Source organism: Xylaria bambusicola (genome assembly GCF_022495145.1).
Source record: "Xylaria bambusicola strain CBS 139988 unplaced genomic scaffold F5B22scaffold_11, whole genome shotgun sequence".
Lineage (NCBI taxonomy): Eukaryota > Fungi > Ascomycota > Sordariomycetes > Xylariales > Xylariaceae > Xylaria > Xylaria bambusicola.
Window position 1 is genome coordinate 880259 of NW_025953564.1, and position 18629 is coordinate 898887.

At 46.5% G+C, this 18629-nt stretch overlaps 4 protein-coding genes across 4 annotated transcripts; 2 read left to right on the top strand and 2 right to left on the bottom strand.

Annotated features, from left to right (window-relative positions):
* Positions 1 to 4390: 4390 nt before the first annotated feature.
* Positions 4391 to 5864, bottom strand: F5B22DRAFT_598919 (vacuolar ATP synthase subunit C). Its single transcript, XM_047974414.1, has 5 exons — positions 5617 to 5864; positions 5508 to 5542; positions 5355 to 5446; positions 4951 to 5259; positions 4391 to 4890 (listed from the first exon to the last, which is right to left on the bottom strand). Exons 1-5 carry the CDS (start codon positions 5684 to 5686, stop codon positions 4779 to 4781), a joined length of 618 nt encoding a protein of 205 aa, XP_047832955.1. The 5' UTR covers positions 5687 to 5864; the 3' UTR covers positions 4391 to 4778.
* A 199-nt stretch (positions 5865 to 6063) lies between these two features.
* F5B22DRAFT_598921 (uncharacterized protein) lies at positions 6064 to 7615 on the top strand. The gene has a single exon (XM_047974415.1). It carries the CDS (start codon positions 6229 to 6231, stop codon positions 7429 to 7431), a length of 1203 nt encoding a protein of 400 aa, XP_047832956.1. The 5' UTR covers positions 6064 to 6228; the 3' UTR covers positions 7432 to 7615.
* A 5431-nt stretch (positions 7616 to 13046) lies between these two features.
* Positions 13047 to 15759, bottom strand: F5B22DRAFT_598928 (uncharacterized protein). Its single transcript, XM_047974416.1, has 2 exons — positions 14405 to 15759; positions 13047 to 14352 (listed from the first exon to the last, which is right to left on the bottom strand). The coding sequence occupies exons 1-2, from the start codon at positions 15236 to 15238 to the stop codon at positions 13510 to 13512; spliced, it is 1677 nt and encodes a 558-aa protein (XP_047832957.1). The 5' UTR covers positions 15239 to 15759; the 3' UTR covers positions 13047 to 13509.
* Positions 15760 to 15956: 197 nt separating this feature from the next.
* F5B22DRAFT_598929 (uncharacterized protein) lies at positions 15957 to 18008 on the top strand. The gene is made up of 4 exons (XM_047974417.1): positions 15957 to 16321; positions 16391 to 17223; positions 17287 to 17412; positions 17527 to 18008. Exons 1-4 carry the CDS (start codon positions 16162 to 16164, stop codon positions 17731 to 17733), a joined length of 1326 nt encoding a protein of 441 aa, XP_047832958.1. The 5' UTR covers positions 15957 to 16161; the 3' UTR covers positions 17734 to 18008.
* The last annotated feature ends 621 nt before the right edge of the window (positions 18009 to 18629 follow it).

The window sequence follows — 18629 nt, forward strand, 5'->3', positions numbered from 1 at the left end:
GGCAATGCGAATACCACAGCATCAGGATGCATTTGCTTGCATGCACTAACTATGGAATCCATTGGTGCGCTCTACTCGGTGGCCCCACGAAGATACGAGTGGAACATCATTTTATTTGGTCCGGTGCGCCGTTATCACATTCTAGAAGCCCTGGATGGTGGCATTCGGGTTGAATGGTCACCGCGTCGCGACGTTGCGACGCTGCGGACTTTTCTACGTGCTCGGACGATCAAAAGCCGATAAGACTTTATGGGTCAAACCGGCAAAGTCAATTCGGAAGGATTCACTCGCCGGCGGGGAGACTGCATGAAGTTTCGCATTTGATATTTTTCTCTCTTAGATTGTGCTCGGCTTATGCAACCTCGGCCGGAGGAAGCGATGAATCGCGCAAACCTCGCAACCCGAAACTGGCGGAAACGAGTGTATCTGGCTGACTTCAAAACAATCTAAGGTTACACAATTACCGTTATGACTCAATCCCATACATCCTCGCGAATGTAATTGGGGCATCGCAACATGTTTTCTTTGCGCGTGTCGCATTGATTTACTGAACTTCTCATCGCATTTGTATTTATTGTCTGCTAATCTACTCTCTTCATATAAGCCTTGTCGGCCTCAGCGGAAGCAGCCAAGCAGCCCTAGGCCAACAGTCAAGCGTAATGCGGTAAGCCTAAATAAATGTATGTACGATTATTCCCCTAATACGCGAATGAGATGCTGACAGCATGAACTGGGCCAATAGCAGATCACTGGAGATCCCTTGGACAAGCAGTTCGTTGTGGATCCTGCTTAGATACTTAACGTAAATAGGGCACAGCACAACCCCGTCCAATACATGCGCGTGCTGGGTAAGGGCTTGAAGGCTGATTCTAAGAGAGCCGAACAAAGTTCCATCGACGAGGGCGGAGTTTGAGTAAATAAAGGACCTTGCAGCTGTTTTCGGATGGTCGGATGCCTTTTTCGCCCCTGGAATATATACTGCAAAGTAATTGAACTGTTGATATAGGGGGCAATATAAGGCTTCATTCAACACAGCCTGTACACCGGTGGACCTCGATTGCTATGTCTCTGACATTAGTGCCAGGTCCAACATGGAATTCAGTTGACCATGGTGGCAAATCTAATCGCTCGTTCTCCCCCAATCTCATCACAGCTCTGGTTCGAACTGTCCACGTTGGATTGGAGATATGGGCCAGGACATCTTACCCATACCGCCATATTCCTACTGAGAGCTAGTTGAGCTAGGCGTCTCACGGCACGAGTAGGCAACAGAGGTTTTCAGACCTTCCACATGATCCGAGTTGGGCTTCATCGATCCTGATGACATACAGGGACAAGACGATATCCTCGCCACAACAGGCAGCGACCATCTGTCAACACACCCATGCTATAACGTTATCTGGTCCTCCCTTCTCACAATCGAGAAGGCGGGCCATCCGCCTGCCAATAACATCTTCATATGGCCTGTCTATTCCCAGCAAACCTATAAACTACCAAATTAAATAGCTATGTCCTTGTCCTTGTCCTTGTCAAGCTTCCCCTGGAACAGGACTGATGTAATTGGTATAGGATCACTCGTTTCATGACATGTGGCATGAATCGTTCGCTACAGGGCCTGAGCAGGATTCAACATGGTACACTACGTGGTGCAATATGGTCCATTCCCATGGGCAGTTGACCGAACATGATATTGGAGACAAACCCCTTCCGACTGTAACATAACCTAGAAGATAAGGGCTCGCCACCCCGAAACGCTGTATGACTCGCTCTCATTTGTTGGCGTTCATATGCAGAGTAGGGGGTAAGTCTGCATATTGGTCTCCCTGACTCCAAGTCTCGAGATCGCAATCTTAAGCCCAAAGACACCGCCGAGCTCGTCCATTATGCAGTGAATCCTCAATATATCGAGGCAGGATATGGAGGAAGCGGTGAGAACTCCCTGCTCATCTCGCAGATGCGTTATCTCGTGAGTCAAGGCTCATAATGAGGTTAAGCTGCGGCAAGGATTCGGTCATTCTCAGGTCCTATATGCGGGAATATCACCCATGCATAAGTCTCATGCGTGAGCGTTCCCCCCTAACAACGTGTGATACATGTTCGCCACTCGCAGAGTCTTGATACAGCTGACCAAGTGGAATTACTTCCCAAGCTCCATGCTACGTTACTCAGGGGTACAGTTATCATAGTCTAAAGGATAACGAGGAGGCGGTATGAAATCTAATGGACTCTACAGACACTATCTAGTACCTAGGATGCCTTCTGCTGCACCTGTGGAGCTAGAATGCGAGACGAGTTATGCAGATGGCCTTGATATAGACAGGAGAAAAAGCAAACATACCACAACGGGGTTGTCTCGTGCTCTTTGCTTTGTATTCCTCTCTCCCGCCCTTCTCTATTTTCAGCTCTCTAACTAACCGACGGAGGTAAGTAAATCGTAGCTATCGGAAGTAGATAGTACACGAAAACACGGCTCAACGAGAGTACGAAGAGCTCCCGAGTTTTCCTGCGAATACTTGCTTCGTTCTCAGTGATTTAGACTTGCGCTACTGGCACCGTCTACACTTCATTTACTACACAGCCGACATACACCCCTCCCCTGACGCAATACACTCCCCCCATCCCATTGAGTTCCCTTCGACACGTCAGTCGATCTGCCTGCGTACGCTTACCCTGCTCGCTTCTTTTGCCCTCTTTCTCTTTCTCTTTCGTTTTTCCTCCCCCCCCCCCCTCTCCCCCACATCGTCTACAGCCGGATAGGTGGACGGGAAGACTCCGGTGGCGAGAAATATCTGGAAATATGCCTCTTTTCCTGCACGGCTTACATACTTGCTCAATTATAGCCGAGATTCCCGGTCCCTGCGGGTCAGTGAAGGAAAGAGAGCAGGAATTCAGACAAAGGAATTCAGTGGTATGTCTCTAGTTGTTCTTAGGATATGTCTATCATAGACTAGATGGGTAAGGTCATCTCTTGTAGCAGCAGAGTATAATCGAGCAGGAATAAAAGATAGACTTATTCATATACTGTTGTCTATGTAACCAAGCTCCCTATTCCCACGGAAAGAGGCATTGATGACGGGCAGGAGAGAGGTAAGAGACGCATGAGCGGAGGTGGCGGCGTGGATCGATGGATACACGGGGCCTCTCCCGACAGCGGTGTAGAACAGAATAGGGGAAAGTTATATCCCCTAACGCCGAAGAAAAGCGTATGAACAGAGTGTATGAGAGGGAGAGCGGAATAGAGTGAGTAGCAAGCGTGAATGAATGGGTTAGATACGTAGTTCCGCCAGCTTTATACATCCTACTATCTTTCCCGTGAGCACGGATGTACCACGGATACACTGGGCATGAACAGCCTGACTATCTATCTCAAGCTGAACAACAAGGTAAAAGTATGCGAAGATGTAATACATGAATCAGTCCAGCGCAGTAAAGAACGGCCTTTAGCCTTTTCTCCGTTTCCAACGCTCCTTTGACGAACATAGCGCAGGAGGAAAAGGGTGTAGGCTATCAGCTCACCTCAAGCCCACACTCAGCGAGCTGACATGGCGCAATGATGAGATGATAATATCCTATTCCACGGCTTTCTGCTTACATACTGAAAACGAATGAATGAATGCGTAAGAACTCCCGAGAGGGAAAGTAGAGGCGCTGCGTCTATATAAGAGCCATCTGCTCTTCTTTCATGATTGACATGGCGGGGTGGTATGAGAGATGGAGTAGTCGATGCAATGTCTGGTTAGGCTTCGGTTTTTCAAGAGAGTGTTCGCAATGATGGAATACAGATGGATTCTGAATGGGACATCATAGTGTGTGATCAGGGCAACCATGAGAGTACCGTATGACATTCGTTGTTGCACGAATGCTTCAAAACCTTCGTGGCTAGACTGGGGCAATATAGCGAGTCTCTTTGCCTGTAGCCCATGCTCGTGGCAGGAGGTAAAGGAAAGACTCATAATCGAGGAGTTTGGAACTCAGGGGCTCTCAATAGATGTCTAGCTAATTGAATGTATAGCAAGTCATCTTTACTTGTAGAAGGTTAAAATAGGGGTAAGCGAGGAATGTGTATAATCTACAAACTGCGTTTCGAGAGAGAGCTGATGTGTATACTGGTATGTAGACAGAAAAGAATTCTTATAAGAGGTTTGCACTGACACACAATGATCACTGATGGTTTTCGAGATTCGGCGCCGGCCTTCACGATATGAGTTTCGTGTTTGAGTTCGAAGCGGTACTCAATAAACAAAATTTTGTGACGGCATCAGTGAGCGGTGAACACCTAATGATTTCTATCAGCGGGACCATGTACCGGAGCTGAGCGTAGGGTATACTTCATAAATCTTCGAATGTTCGTGATTGCAAATATAAAGCCATATGCCCTTTTATGATACCTCATTGTGTTGGGTAGCCTCAAAGAGAGGTTAAACATAACCACCTATACTTTATCTATCTCATCAGATGTATTGTGACTAATTCTTTTATTTATTCTGGAGAACCAAACTACACGAACAGCTTTCCCTGAAGCTGAACTAGTCGTATAATACAATATGTAGTTTAACATAAATTAGACGCATCATGCACTTTGGACCTTCCAATGACGTGGATGTGAAAGCCCGTTCTTCCAAACGCCGATCCAACCCCGAGCAATATTAAGCGGGATTGATAATGCATTACTCCCCTCTCCCTTGTAATTCGAACAGCGCGATATCTACCTTACACAGACCAGAGCGGATGGGAGCAGGTCGAGACTGCCATAATTTCAATGTGGAGAAGATGTTGTTCTATTGTACGGTTCCGAATTCCAGCGCCTTGCCTTGGACTAGCAGGCCAATGATGAGACCGAAGAGGCCGAGGACGGAGCTGAAGATTTCGATAACGAGGATTTTGACGAAACTAAAAGAACGATTAGCTATACAACGAGCATGTGATGCGCAGACGTCGAAAGAGACATACAGTGAAGCATCGGCCGCATCGGCTAAAGCAGCGCCGCTACCGTTGATACCGACGGCAATACCACAAACAAGGTTGCATCCTCCGACAGTCAGACCGGCCCAAAAGAGGGCGAAACCCGTGTAGTAGCTGTTGCCGTCGTAAAGGTTATCACCGCTCGTGTATCCGACCTTGGAGGAGAAGACAATGGCCATAATGACGCCGTAGATGGCGACGACCTCGCAGAAGATGATGGAGATCAAATTCTTTGTTCGGATCCGCGGGGCTTTGACACCAGCACCGAGAATCGATGAGCCCGTAATGAAGATACCCCTGAGAGGACATGTGGTTAGACCGAGTGGATGACGTTGATAGCGACAGGAGTGAGGAGTAGACATTGATGTAGGACTGATTTCGAGGGGCCGTACCATGCTGCACCGACGACAGATAGACCTATACACAAAGCGATTCCTGTGCTAGCCCACGCATACGGCGATACTGATTCGAGGAAAGCTCCGACCTAGAGATGCTTGTCAGGATGATGTATTGAGAATGGATTAGTTAGAGGTCGGCATGCGCACATTGAAGGATTCACCACTGCCGGTAAATAACATATCTAGAGAAAATATGGTCAGCTAAGGAACACTGTTATTTGCCACGACAATATTTGCTATACGGTGATGCACATACATAAGCCGACAACCGTCAGGAAGGACGTAAGGCCTCCCACGCCATACGAGTTGTATCCGTAACCGCCCATTTTGATAGAATTATTCGCGTGTCGCGACGGCAATGGAAGCGTAGGGGTAGTGTGAAGAGCACGTCACGTCGGCTCGATGCGGGCTGGGTCGGGATCGATCGGTGTCGTGGGATTGCGCGCGATGGATAATTATTAGGCTACGCTTTTCTGAGGAGCTTCATCAAGCAAGCTCTCGACACGGGAGGTTAGGATTGGATAGCAGGGACCACCGGCTCCAGCCACATACATGTTACCTAAGTACTTGCATATTGTGGCTAAGGCGTCTAGTGGCGGTGCAGGCTACAGGAGTGGATACCAAAGCTTGGGAGGTGCTACCCGGTAGAGAAGACCCCGCCAAATAAAGTGAACCAGTCAATGGAGGGGCAGTTAGGAAATAGGTCACTTTTCAAAATTCAATTCGACGGGACCCCTCCTTCACGTTGCCCGAGTTTCCCATTTGTTGTCTTCCATCTCCTCGAATCACCATCCCAACCGTCAAACTGTCTCTATTCCGAACCATTCGCCCTCTTTCAAGAGGTGTCACCAATATAAGAAACTTTGCCATGGCCGCTATCGACGCTCAAAAGCTCTCCTCCACCGAGGAGACCGAGGTGCAACAATGGATCACCACGTCCGAGCGTCTCAGGAGCTCCCCTACCGATACTTCCATCCTCGATAAGCTCAACACGCATCTCACTTCCCGCACCACGCTTTTGGGTGTCAAGCCCTCCAAGGCCGACATCGCCATCTACGAATCTCTAGCGCCCACTGTCAAGTCGTGGTCACCTGAGCAGCGCACCGGACAGCAAGGCCATCCTCACATCGTCCGACACCTCGACTTCGTGCAGAACTCGGGTGTTTTCGACCTCAAGGTCAGCGACGCCGATAAGATCAAGGTGGATCCTGAGGAGGTCCTCTACGTCAAGCCACCCACGGATGCCAAGGCCGAGAAGGAGCGTCTGAAGAAAGAGAAGGCTGCCGCCGCCGCCGCCGCTGCTGGTGGCGAGGCTACGCTGGTCGACCGTACAAAGGCTGCTGCTCAGGCTGTAGTGGATAAGGCTGTAGAGGCTAAAGATGCTGTAGCCGCGGCTGCTGGAGTCGGTGAGGCAAAGCCCAAGAAGGAGAAGAAGGAGAAAGCCCCCAAACCCCAAAAGGCACCTGCTGCTGCCTCACCTCCGGCGCCTCATTTGATCGACCTCAGAGTCGGACACATTCTCAAGGCCATCAAGCACCCCGAAGCCGACAGTCTATATGTATCGACAATTGCTATGGGAGATAAGCCTGGCACAGACGATACCGAGGAATACGAGGGACAAGTCTGCCGGACGGTGTGCTCCGGTCTGAACGGATTGGTGCCTCTTGAGGAGATGCAGGGACGCAAGGTCGTGGTCGTCGCAAACCTGAAGCCCGTCAAGATGCGTGGTATCAAGTCATGCGCCATGGTACTCGCCGCATCACCAAAACTGAAGGAGGGCGAAGTAGATGACCACAAGGGCCCCGTCGAGCTGGTCACGCCGCCTACCGACTCCAAGGCCGGTGACCGCGTATGCTTTGACGGCTGGCGGGGCGAGCCCGAGGGCGTCCTCAACCCCAAGAAGAAGATCTGGGAGACGTTCCAGCCGGGCTTCACGACGACTGATAACCTTGAGGTTGCCTTTGACGGAAGTCTAGTTGAGGCTGCTGGCAAGGCCGAGACCGGCAAGTTGACAACGGCGAACGGCGGTACATGCACTGTCAAGACGCTTAAGGGAGCTACTGTGCGATAAAGAACAGATTATAGGAGTCAAGACAGGAAAGACCACATGTGCAAGCACTTGGGCCCATATAGAACTGAATAGAGCTGTATACACGGCCATTGAGACTTTTGTCTCTCTCATCAACCTCCCCATTGCGGGCTTAATTGCTTCTAATGTGACGCGTTACTAACAATGAACCGGTTCAACCCCCACCATCTGCCACTGATCATTGTCTCAACCTCAATTGTGATACGGCGGCGGCGTAATGACGTTTATCTCCGTAATCGTAGACGTGCCGGGACATCCCGTCGTGTACGTGATCCATTCAGTCGGGATACGGCATGGGTCGCACGTAGGACACGGCACCGACTCATATGGCTTGTATGTAGTGCTTGTCGTTGGGCAGCACTACGATAGCGAGAATGATATATTGAAGTCAGTGATTCGCTCGCTTTCGAAAATCGGCCTCATCGCGTGACTATTGACCTGCAGTCTTCTTGCCTACCGCAGCTTGGCTCGCACAAGGACGCGGCCTATCGCCATTGGCCATTGGCCACTGGAGAGACAAACAGAGGAGGGAAGAGGAAAAGGTGCAGGAAGAAAAGAGTTATTTCTACTCACGTCTGTTGCGCATGGAACTGTCAAGCTTGATACTTTGATGTAGTCAAGGCAGACCAGATCCGAAGAGGGAGGAGGACAGGAGAGCGTTGGGCAAGGTCCTGATATTCGTCAGTTACTAGTCACGTATAAATAGCTGCATGATCGACTTCGCGTTCATTTAAACAGATTTACGGGAACAAGAAGACGGGAATCGAGGCGAGAGAGAGAGAAAAGGCTCATTCACCCTCTGGGAATTTGCTCGTTCGCGTATAGCACCTGTGCGTAACTGTCGTAGTCCGGAGGTGTCGTAGGTCCGTAAGAGTTGTGTAGCAGGATTCTGGCAGCGTATGAGATGGCAGCGATGATTCCGACGATGATGCTGAAGGATGCAGTGGTGGATGCGAGATTTGCGGTGTTAGCAAATGGGGATACTTTCGCTTGTTAGATGGTTGTGTCTCCGTCACGGCCGCAGCACTAAGGACATAGTAATTAGATTGACATCTTAAGTTCTTATTTTGAGGAATATTTCTTCGCATTCCTTTATATATATTTATCTTGAATTTCGCACAGGTACTTATGACATATGAGTTGGATAAAACACGAACCTGAGGGCTAGCAGACAACCTGCTATCATCATCCGTAGGGTGAACATCATGGCGACGAAGTGGTGTAGGTAGGTAGGTGTATACTGAAGAATAAATTTGAGAAGATTTCTGAGGAGTTAAGATCTGTCATCGAAGTCAGGGAGTTTGGTGTTCCTTGACTGAGGTAAAACAATAATTTTATACTTTTCCAATGCGAGTGCCGTCTGAAGCACAATTGTGACCCTTCGCTTTCCGTGCACTCTAGTCAATCGTGCCACGACTTCTACATCCCTCGCTAAGCTGAAGATACCGGCCAAAAAGAAGGATACACGGTAATTCATGTCTCAACCACGTACTGGCGTTTATCACGCGTGGTGGTTGGTATTTCTTTTTATACCTTCTCGGCATGTCGCACTCACCTGAGTCTGTCTTACACTGCATCTCTCCCCTCTCTTCCCCCTTTTATCGTTGGCGGACATGTATCACACTGGCGCCACACGTAGTTCGGTAGGTAATGCTGCATGTGGCGGTACTATTTCACTACAGAATTATTGAAGCCAGATCTGGAACCCATTTTCAGGGGTAAATGTCTTGGTTGCTGTTATCCCTTAACAGTATCTTTCCAAATACTCATTAGATACCCGGATGTCGTCTTTTTATTCATCCCTATAATGTTTTCTTATTCCCCGGTTGTGGAACACATAGTAGGTGTTTATCAAGAAAATGTGCGATGTTGTAGAAACTCTATCCGCGACATAACTATCTTAGTCGTTCTTAAACCCATCAATCCTCGAGCACCGCCCCTCAGTCAATGAATTTGTTCAGGTATTGTTACTCGACTTCATGACATCCAAAATGGCAATGAAACAATAGATTTAAATAAAGAAATCAGCTAGTAATCAACAGGACGCAATGTGACGTGAACCGAGCCTCACGTATTGGAAGAGTAGAAGTAGGAATAAGAAAAAGTTTATTCGGGCCATGTCTTTCAATTATTGAATCGATACATGAATTCACTCGCTGAGACAATACCACCGAAGGGGGAAGCTGAAGAAGAAGAACCAACATACTCCAAAGGCTGTTTCGGACTGCAATAGTCCACCTCATCCAGGCGACTCTAGCAATGAGCGTATCCAGAGAATGTATATCAGGATATGTTAGACGTAGGTAGGGCTATATAAGAACCGTTAGACCTCGAACGTCTAACAGCGTCGTTTTTGAACGTTCGAGAGGATATGTATCTTAGCCAAAAACCCCGCTAAGAGCACTTAGCAATCTCTTCAGTCATAAAATTAATTTCACCCTACTTAAAGGATACATCTCTTGTAGAATTTACTGTTGATCTGATACGATACGACTGGTTTGTAGTACTCTGGACAAACTAATACCATTGCCTAAAGACTCTGATGGACGAGATATATGTACTACTAGATACTCGATTACGACCACACTTACATACAGGAGCGGCGAAGCCCCTGTATATGCTTGACCTGTCTCAAATCGTCCTAATTTCGGGTTTCCTCCGCTAAATTAACTGTCACGGAACAGGAATATAGGAGTATAATACTATAACCGTTATGCTACCAAATGGTAAATAACGCTATCAGGCCGAGATCCTGCGTCTCTATACTCAACTATGGTATTACGATATTAACAGAAATTAAGGGGATACCGTCTGATCTATCTCGTTCAAGTATGACCATATTTTCTCACATTTTGATGAATAGTATAGCGTGACAGGCTCAGAGCTATTCGGAAATATCAAACTTGGTATACTGGTTGATCTTTCATCATCTTGTAATATTCTTGTGGATTGACTTACCGGAAGCATGTGACTGATATTGTCACGAAGTGGTAGGTTCCTGCCATATAAAGGCCGTTATTCGTCCCGGGAATAGCGGCGTTGTTTTTTCTATGGTAGATACACTAACGCTTCTGCGCGTCACTGGAAATCCCTCATTTGGAGCTACGTGAACTATATCTAGTCGATGTGCTAAGAGCCCGTTATTCAGGACAACTTGATGTTATGGCTTAAAAGGCCGATCCTCTCTTAGGATTGACGAATCTCTAGCTCTGAAGTCATATGTGCCCGGATTCGTTACACATTCAAACAGCTGGGTCGACAGGAACAGTACAAATAACTTGAGAAACCAAGTCGGCACGAATCCAGTAGATAGATACTGTAAAATATAGTTCCCTCCTGGGTCCTAGTTTTCTGGTTGCTATAATGACCTGAGCCCAAATGGGAAAGTGCATGTTAGATTCTGCAGTCTTTTCCTCCATATCACACACTAAGTGTTATACGTGCATAAGGCCGAGCATGTAGTTCGTCTTCGGTTACGGGTGTCTGCGATCTCCTTCATGATCTTCAAGAGATATATAAGCAATATCAAAAGTGAAATTATATAGACTTCGTTTTATGAAACAGGCCAATTAAACCTAGGTGGCCAAGACAGCCAGTCCAACTATATATAGGGTCAAAGATGAGCCACCAAGGCCAATAAGCAATTGGATGACCAACAAGTACCTTTGCAGACCTAGCAAACTATTGTATTGTGAATAGATGTTATTCCAATCCCAGTTAGCTGCCCTTGTTATACAAGAGACTTCACACCGCAAGGTAAAGCATTTTTCAAGGGCTAAATTTCGATGATAAGATAAATCGTTACGGAAAAGAAAAACACCAGTATGCCAAAGTCTTGAATGGCATTAGATCGGCAACCTAGAAATCTGCACATACGTAACCTCAAATTTGTCTGCTATCGCCTTGGTAGATGTAATTCCTCTAGGGCGGCAGACATGACTGTGTTTAATACGTACAGCTTTACTTGACCAATCAGGAACGATCGCTATGTAGGTAGTCAAGTGAGGCTCATCACCCTCGCTTACATGAGATAGGCACCTAACCTTGTGTATCTACCCCTCATACCAAAAATCTAAGCTTGCTTTTTCTACCTAGGTACTTACAGTAACAACACCAATACCGCACTGAGTTGTTACAGTACTTCATGCGGGGTGGATTCAATGTAGAAGTACAATTATACCTTCTGGATTCTGCAGGCTGTTTAGGTAGTACGCTGGAGGGTTGAGCCAGGGCTGAGAAGACCCTGGCCAGTTCTTGTGTAGACACAATTTGTTTGGGCAAATCACATATCCCAGTCAAAGGAGGGTGAGATGTCTTCCGAACCGAACAAGGGTCTTTAATGCGGCGGCTATGATGCAGGAGACCCAGCAGCCTCAGTTGGATAGAGCCATAAGCTTGATTGTCAAGGCCATTGAAAGAAATAGCGCGTAATACCTAGGCATCAGCTTCATCTCACCCCTACTACCGTACAGTACGTGCCCTGCTACGTTATTTCTCATGCGGCAGGCTTGTTAAGTGGGGCTATTCGGCATGAGACTTATTGGCGAATTTCGAAATCTAGGATGCCGGGAGACCTGTATTTAGATCCGGGGCCAGCCTTGCCAGGTGCATAGTAGGCCTTTTAACAAACGAGAGACACCACGGGTCTTGGTAACCGCAAGGCTTCGAAAACTATTTATAAACTGCCCAGGAATTACACCACGCATCTGAATAGTTGTAAGCGTTAAGTAAAACGACAGAACGCGATACAGCATGTCACAAGGGTTGAGCAGTGTAGAATCTGTCTTGCATGTGCCTCGAAGTGTGGCGTTGTAAAAATTGTACGGTATGCCTCATTCGTTGAAGCCAGCCAATTAAAGCTTGCATCAGCAATGCAATGTCTACCAATAGTAAATAAATTATAGAAAGACTTGGGTGTGAATGATTTGTTCTACAGGGGGCAGAGGACCTACCATCCAGCCTACCTTCTGAACAGGTTCACGTCCTCCTAATATAAGCCACATAACCAATAGCCCTAGTGTAGCCTGTAGATCGGCCACTGTAAGCTGTTTCATGCCCAGATGTTCATAGAATGCTCACTTGAATCCAAACTTCAAAGGTGAGGCGGGTCGAAATATCTATGTCACAATCCTAGGGCTATAAACGAAGAGACCAGCTATATGTAGTCCTAGCCTAATCAATAAAGGTATCAAAACCTCTGTCCAATAACAACTGTCAAACAACACCGACATGGTCGCTGTTCTAACAATCTGTTTGGCCACCGAATTCCTTCTTCGCCTTGGAGACTAGCTTTGATCATATATTATACGGTCGCTGCCGAACTCCCAAGCTCAATACTCAGTGTGTCTAATGCCAGCGAACTCTGTGTGATCTCACTTTTCAGTTTTTAAGCAGGATTTAAATCTGCAGCCATAAGGCTATTGCAGATGCAAGCTATCTGCTTATATTACAGTTTATGTACTGTTCCCTACCAACACCATAATACCTCCAACCCTATTTTACCTACTACTTTTAACTTTGACACTTTTACCATTAATAATTCCACACGCTTTTTCTCTCGCAACTATCATGAAAGAATTACATCTATCAGATGTCATGGCAGTATTATGGCGTTTATATACCTATAAGCCAACCTAGTTTGGATGGTATGGCCATACTAATTTGGCTGTATATAGTGCAGGAACCACGCTAGCATATGACCAACATATTATTGGTAGCAGATCGATACCTACAGGTTTAGCGAAAAGCGATACCAGATTTAAACCTGCTCTTTTCAAAACGAGGCTGCTTGTGCCCATAGCCGTAGGCGAACTGCATTTTTGGCCGTTCGCGTGTCTAACAGTATCGCACCTAGAAATCATAGATGTAAAGAGGCAAGACACTGAACAACCTCATATAGTAAACCACAGCGACCAAGACATGAAAATCAACAATATAGCTAAAATACAGGAATACTATCAGAAGAACGCTCGTATTTGCTTGCTTAACTGAAATAACCACTCTCTTCATGAAATTTGATTATACCATACCGTAAACTTCAAATAAGACCAAATGAATCTGTTATGGAATCCAATCCTGACCAGACGAAGGGCCAGGCCTACGTTGTGGTGCTGATAGCTGGCTGTACTGCATTTCATCATCCATCATTGGAGCCAAGAAGTTTTGGGCAACTGGATGATAGGCTGACGTTGCGCTTCCCCTGGAGTTCTTCTCTGCCATGGATACCACATCAAACGGCTTAGCCAGCAACCCAATATACGTCTCTGGAGAGAACCAGACATGCCGGGACTTGACTATAGTCCCATTGACAATTACATGTCCGCTGATTTCCATTTGCACATCAATTTCTGCTAGTGCCTGGAAGTATCTTGCTGCTTCTTCCTCGGATCTAACCATCTTGTGGATGATCGGCCTATTTTGACTGCTGATCGTTGCGACAACCCACATGGCGAGCACCCGCCCACCAACGCCGGCAGCAAGGATCACAGATAGAACCATCAAGGCGATTGAAATAGATACAAGGGTAGCGGAGGCGAATAGTGCTGTGCCAAAGGCGAAAACAGCAACACTGGATAACTTGGCAACAACTTGTGCTATTGCGTGAACCGTGGAGATCCTCTTCACAGAAATGACAGCGTAGAAACAAGTGCGAGGATAGCTGGCTCCTGTGTTAGCTGCTATCCGTACTCTCTGGTTCATAACTGGGCCAGCCTTAATGAAGGCGAGAGCGTTGGGATACTGTGGATTGTTGTAGATCTTGGGAGCCGTCTCGTCTAAGATGATCCCTGTAGGAGACCTTGAGATACGGACAGTCCAGCTTTTTGTGAAAGGAGCGGCGACGAGATTATCGAATATAGCTACAACCGTCACGAGGAAGTACCAGAACCACATCCAGCCCCATACCTGATATCAGAAGCATGTTAGCTATGTTGATGATGGAATTGACGTAACTTACTCTGCACCACCATGTGATGACCGCACCTCTCTGGGCATAGTACATTGGAACCAAGAGAGCGGCGATGAGAGTGATCTGAATACCCATTGCGAACCAAACACGCAAGAATATATCCCCACCACCATCGTCTTCTGCCCTCTCTTTGATTTCGCGGGCAAACTTGTTGATATCATCCTCCACCATCAGTTCTTCATCGCGTTTGTAAATGTTTGCTTCTCCTTCGTTGATATGGCTTGTTGTACGCGACTTGGGTCGGCGGGACGCTTCAACGGGAATTGTAGGCACGAAACCACCAAACGAGAAGGGTTTGTTCGGGTCGTAATCGCCGACATTTGAAGGGGTGATGGAACCTCCGAGGCTGAGAAACATGCTGAGAATTCCAGAAATAGGTACCAGCTTATACAGAATCCACATCTCTCGAGTGGGCGCTCCCAACAATGCGCCTGCTGTTGGAAGCAGGCTCAAAGCACCAGCGGCACCATTGTATTCCGCTTGGTTAAGCTGTCCTACCAGCTCAAGTGCGGCAGTGAGGTTAGCCAAGCATGCGTAAACCGAATTGCCACCTCGAATAGTCATTCCCCTATTAACCCAATTAATAAAATCAAAATCTCCACCCTCTTGGTTCACCGATGTCTGTTGTGCCGGGGATAAAGTTTGAACAGGAGTGAAAACGTAGGTATTAGCGGCGGCCACCTTCTGAGGGAAGGACCAGGTCAGCCATAGTGCTGTTGCTTGACCGAGGGTATACCCAGCGCGGAGTCGTCGGTGCAAATCACTCGCCAAGTAACGAAGGTATGGTCGGATATGCAAGCCAGCCACTGGGGCTCGAGACATGGTGGTCAAATTTGGTAGTAAGTCTGAAATGGGATCCCATCAATCAAGAATTGAGAATATAGGGGAGAGTTCAAGGGGAGGCCTTTTATGTAGTAGAGGGTATAGTTGGAGAAGTTCTTCACATTGGGTTTGGGGGCTTGTCTCTGGATTAAAAGTCCTTCTAGATAGATTACCTAAGTGACTTACAACTGGCTTCCGTGACTTCTCAATCTGCATGAGGCTGCCTAAAGGTCGGCCTGGACAGAATGATGGTGGCCTCGATCCTCGGGGAAAGGTCAGTCAAACATTGTTAAACATTGGCTCCTGGGACGGGGCTGCGCAGTATGCAGGTGTCAGCATTCCCTCATAAGCAGCCCTATTCAACACTCATTGCTGGCGAACTCATATCTCAGCGGACAAGTAAGCCCTTCAGTACCTACACTAACCTTCTCAAGCCATGTATCGTAGTTTAAAGGAGAATTCAATTCCTATTGAATAGGCACTGTAGATAGATAATCTTGTACAGCTACTGCGACAGTGTTGTGTAGTATTAACTGCAGATTTCCGTCACAACACCTCTTGTAGGTAGGCGACTCCAATCCCCCTGGCAGTTATGCTTGCCAAGACGCAGTACCTGCTAGTTACCCCAAAATGATTCCAACCAAGTATAGATACAACTTCAATATCCCTGGTGAGTACCTAACCAGCTCTTCTAAATGTTGGTAGGGGGTGCGACATTGGGTGGGATAATTCTGTGTAACATAAATCCCCTATAATAGCTAGCACGAAAGAAAATTCGGGTGCGAAAATGCTTTCCCTACAGCTCACAGAAAAAGTGAAGTGTGCTTCCATCGTGGAATTTTCTCGTCTCTCACCTATTTTATTCGTCTACTTTGGGATATAGTGTCAAGATAAACACCTAACGCAGTTATCTCTCAGTGAGCATGGAAAAATACATCGTTTTTGACCCGAAACTCACAAAACCTGATCGAATCGTTTTGGAAACACTCACGTCAGATATCGAACGGTTCTCCAATAGCACCAAAAGCGACAGAGCGGAAGCTGATAATGAAAACAACACCGCAGGCCAGATTGTCAGCTGTGGTATGCAAACAATCATCCGTGAGCCCAAGTTTGACTATGTAGTGTTGCTGATAAATGAGACGATCTTAGAGAAAACCCAGTATGCCTCAGCTATTTCAAAACTTGACGCTCTGAACAACCCGAAACATCCCGACTTCGAACCCACCGTCTTCACAGAGCACGATTATGATCGAATCGAATGGAATACGAGCATCGGCCGGCATGTCCTTCGGCCGTATCTTCGTCTCGCCCAATATGTGGTGAGACACGAAAGTGACGTAGTCATGTTGACCCATCTACTACTATACTTCTCAACATCGGTACCGAGCGCTCTCATTCTGTATCTCTGGCGTTTCACCTGGATCCACGCTGTGCTACATTTCATCATGCAAGTCTCCTACATGGGGACGTACACTTTGATGATGCACCAGCATATTCATATGAGAGGGATACTCAGTACTCAATTTGCTATCTTCGATCATCTCTTCCCTTATATTACCGATCCCCTTATGGGACACACGTGGAACTCATATTACTATCATCATGTCAAGCATCACCACGTGGAAGGCAACGGACCTGATGACCTTTCATCAACAATTCGTTATCAACGTGATAATATTTTTCACTTCCTTCATTATGTCGGCAGGTTTTTCTTCCTCATTTGGTTCGACCTTCCGTGCTACTTTCTGCGGAAACAGAAACCTGGTTTTGCTGCAAAGGCAGCCTTTTGGGAGATCGGTAACTATACCGCACTGGCCTCACTCTATGCCTGGCAACCGAAGCCGACGTTATTTGTGTTTCTTTTACCTCTATTGCTACTACGGATTGGCCTCATGATAGGCAACTGGGGTCAACACGCGTTCGTTGATACTCATGAACCGGATTCAGATTATAGGTCAAGTATTACGTTGATCGATGTTCCAGTATGTACTCTGCTCACCTCGTACATCCAATCCAACTTTTACAACTTTTCTGACATATTGTAGAGCAACCGTTACTCTTACAATGATGGATACCATACATCTCATCATCTAAACCCCCAGAGACATTGGAGGGACCACCCCAACGCGTTCATCAAGGGAAAGTGGAAATATGCGGCTAATGGAGCTCTGGTAAGCCCCTTTTCCTTGGAGTACAGTCACAGTCGACACATCTTGATATCATTGCCTACGAGGCGCAAAGCCGCCAATTCATCCAAAACCGTATAGAGCTGATGATACTTATAGGTGTTTCATAATATCGACTATATCATGATTACTTTACGCCTTCTCATGAAAGATTACGCTCATTTGGCGAAGTGCATGGTACCCATTGGCATGGAGCAGCTGGCGATGAGTTTAGCTGATCGAGTCCTTCTACTAAAAGCGCACACTCAGCGGTTCTCGGAACAAGAGATTAAAGACAAGTTCAAAAACCCTGATCACATATACTGAAATATTAATACCCGGCTCTGTCCCCAACTAGAAGTCGACTGTAGTTAAAATCGTATCTCGCTGGCGGTTAGGGCAGCTATACGTTTTGGAGCGTGCCAGGAATATGGCGATATTAACTAATCTGTATTAAATTCTGGATTGTATATTAATAGTAATATTGAAGTCGCAAGCTTCGAGTCTAAGCAAATTTGGTTCGACAATACTGAAGACAGTAATTATGGAGTTCTCTATGAACCCCTCTTATGTCACATTCAGGCGGAGAATACATATAGCCCTATTATACATCGCTCGTTAATGGCGCTACATATATATATGAGACAGTGTGACATCTCCTGAAAACCGCGACAGAACTCTATGAATAATAACTGAATATTGCATTCATGAGTTCCCCTTGGCAGGTGTAGGGTGGGCCACTACCACAAAGTGCGAAAATAAAAAATCAGGTCAAGTGCGGGGTAAAACCTATTTTAAAGGTTATATAAATAATTTATAATTTATATTAAGCTTTATAATTATTTAAGTTATAGCTTTTAGCTATATAGGTTTATATTGTACTTAGCATTGTAGGTCAGTATTGAAGGTCAGTATTGAAGGTCAGTATTGAAGGTCAGTATTGAAGGTCAGTATTGAAGGTCAGTATTGAAGGTCAGTATTGAAGGTCTGTATTGAAGGTCAGTACTGAAGGTCAGTATTAAAGGTCAGTATTAAAGGTCAGTATTGAAGGTCAGTATTACAGTCAGTACTGTAGGTCTATATTGAAGGTCTGTATTACAGTCAGTACTGTAGGTCTGTATTGAAGGTCTGTATTGCAGTCAGTACTGAAGGTCAGTATTGAAGGTCTGTATTACAGTCAGTACTGTAGGTCTGTATTGAAGGTCTGTATTACAGTCAGTACT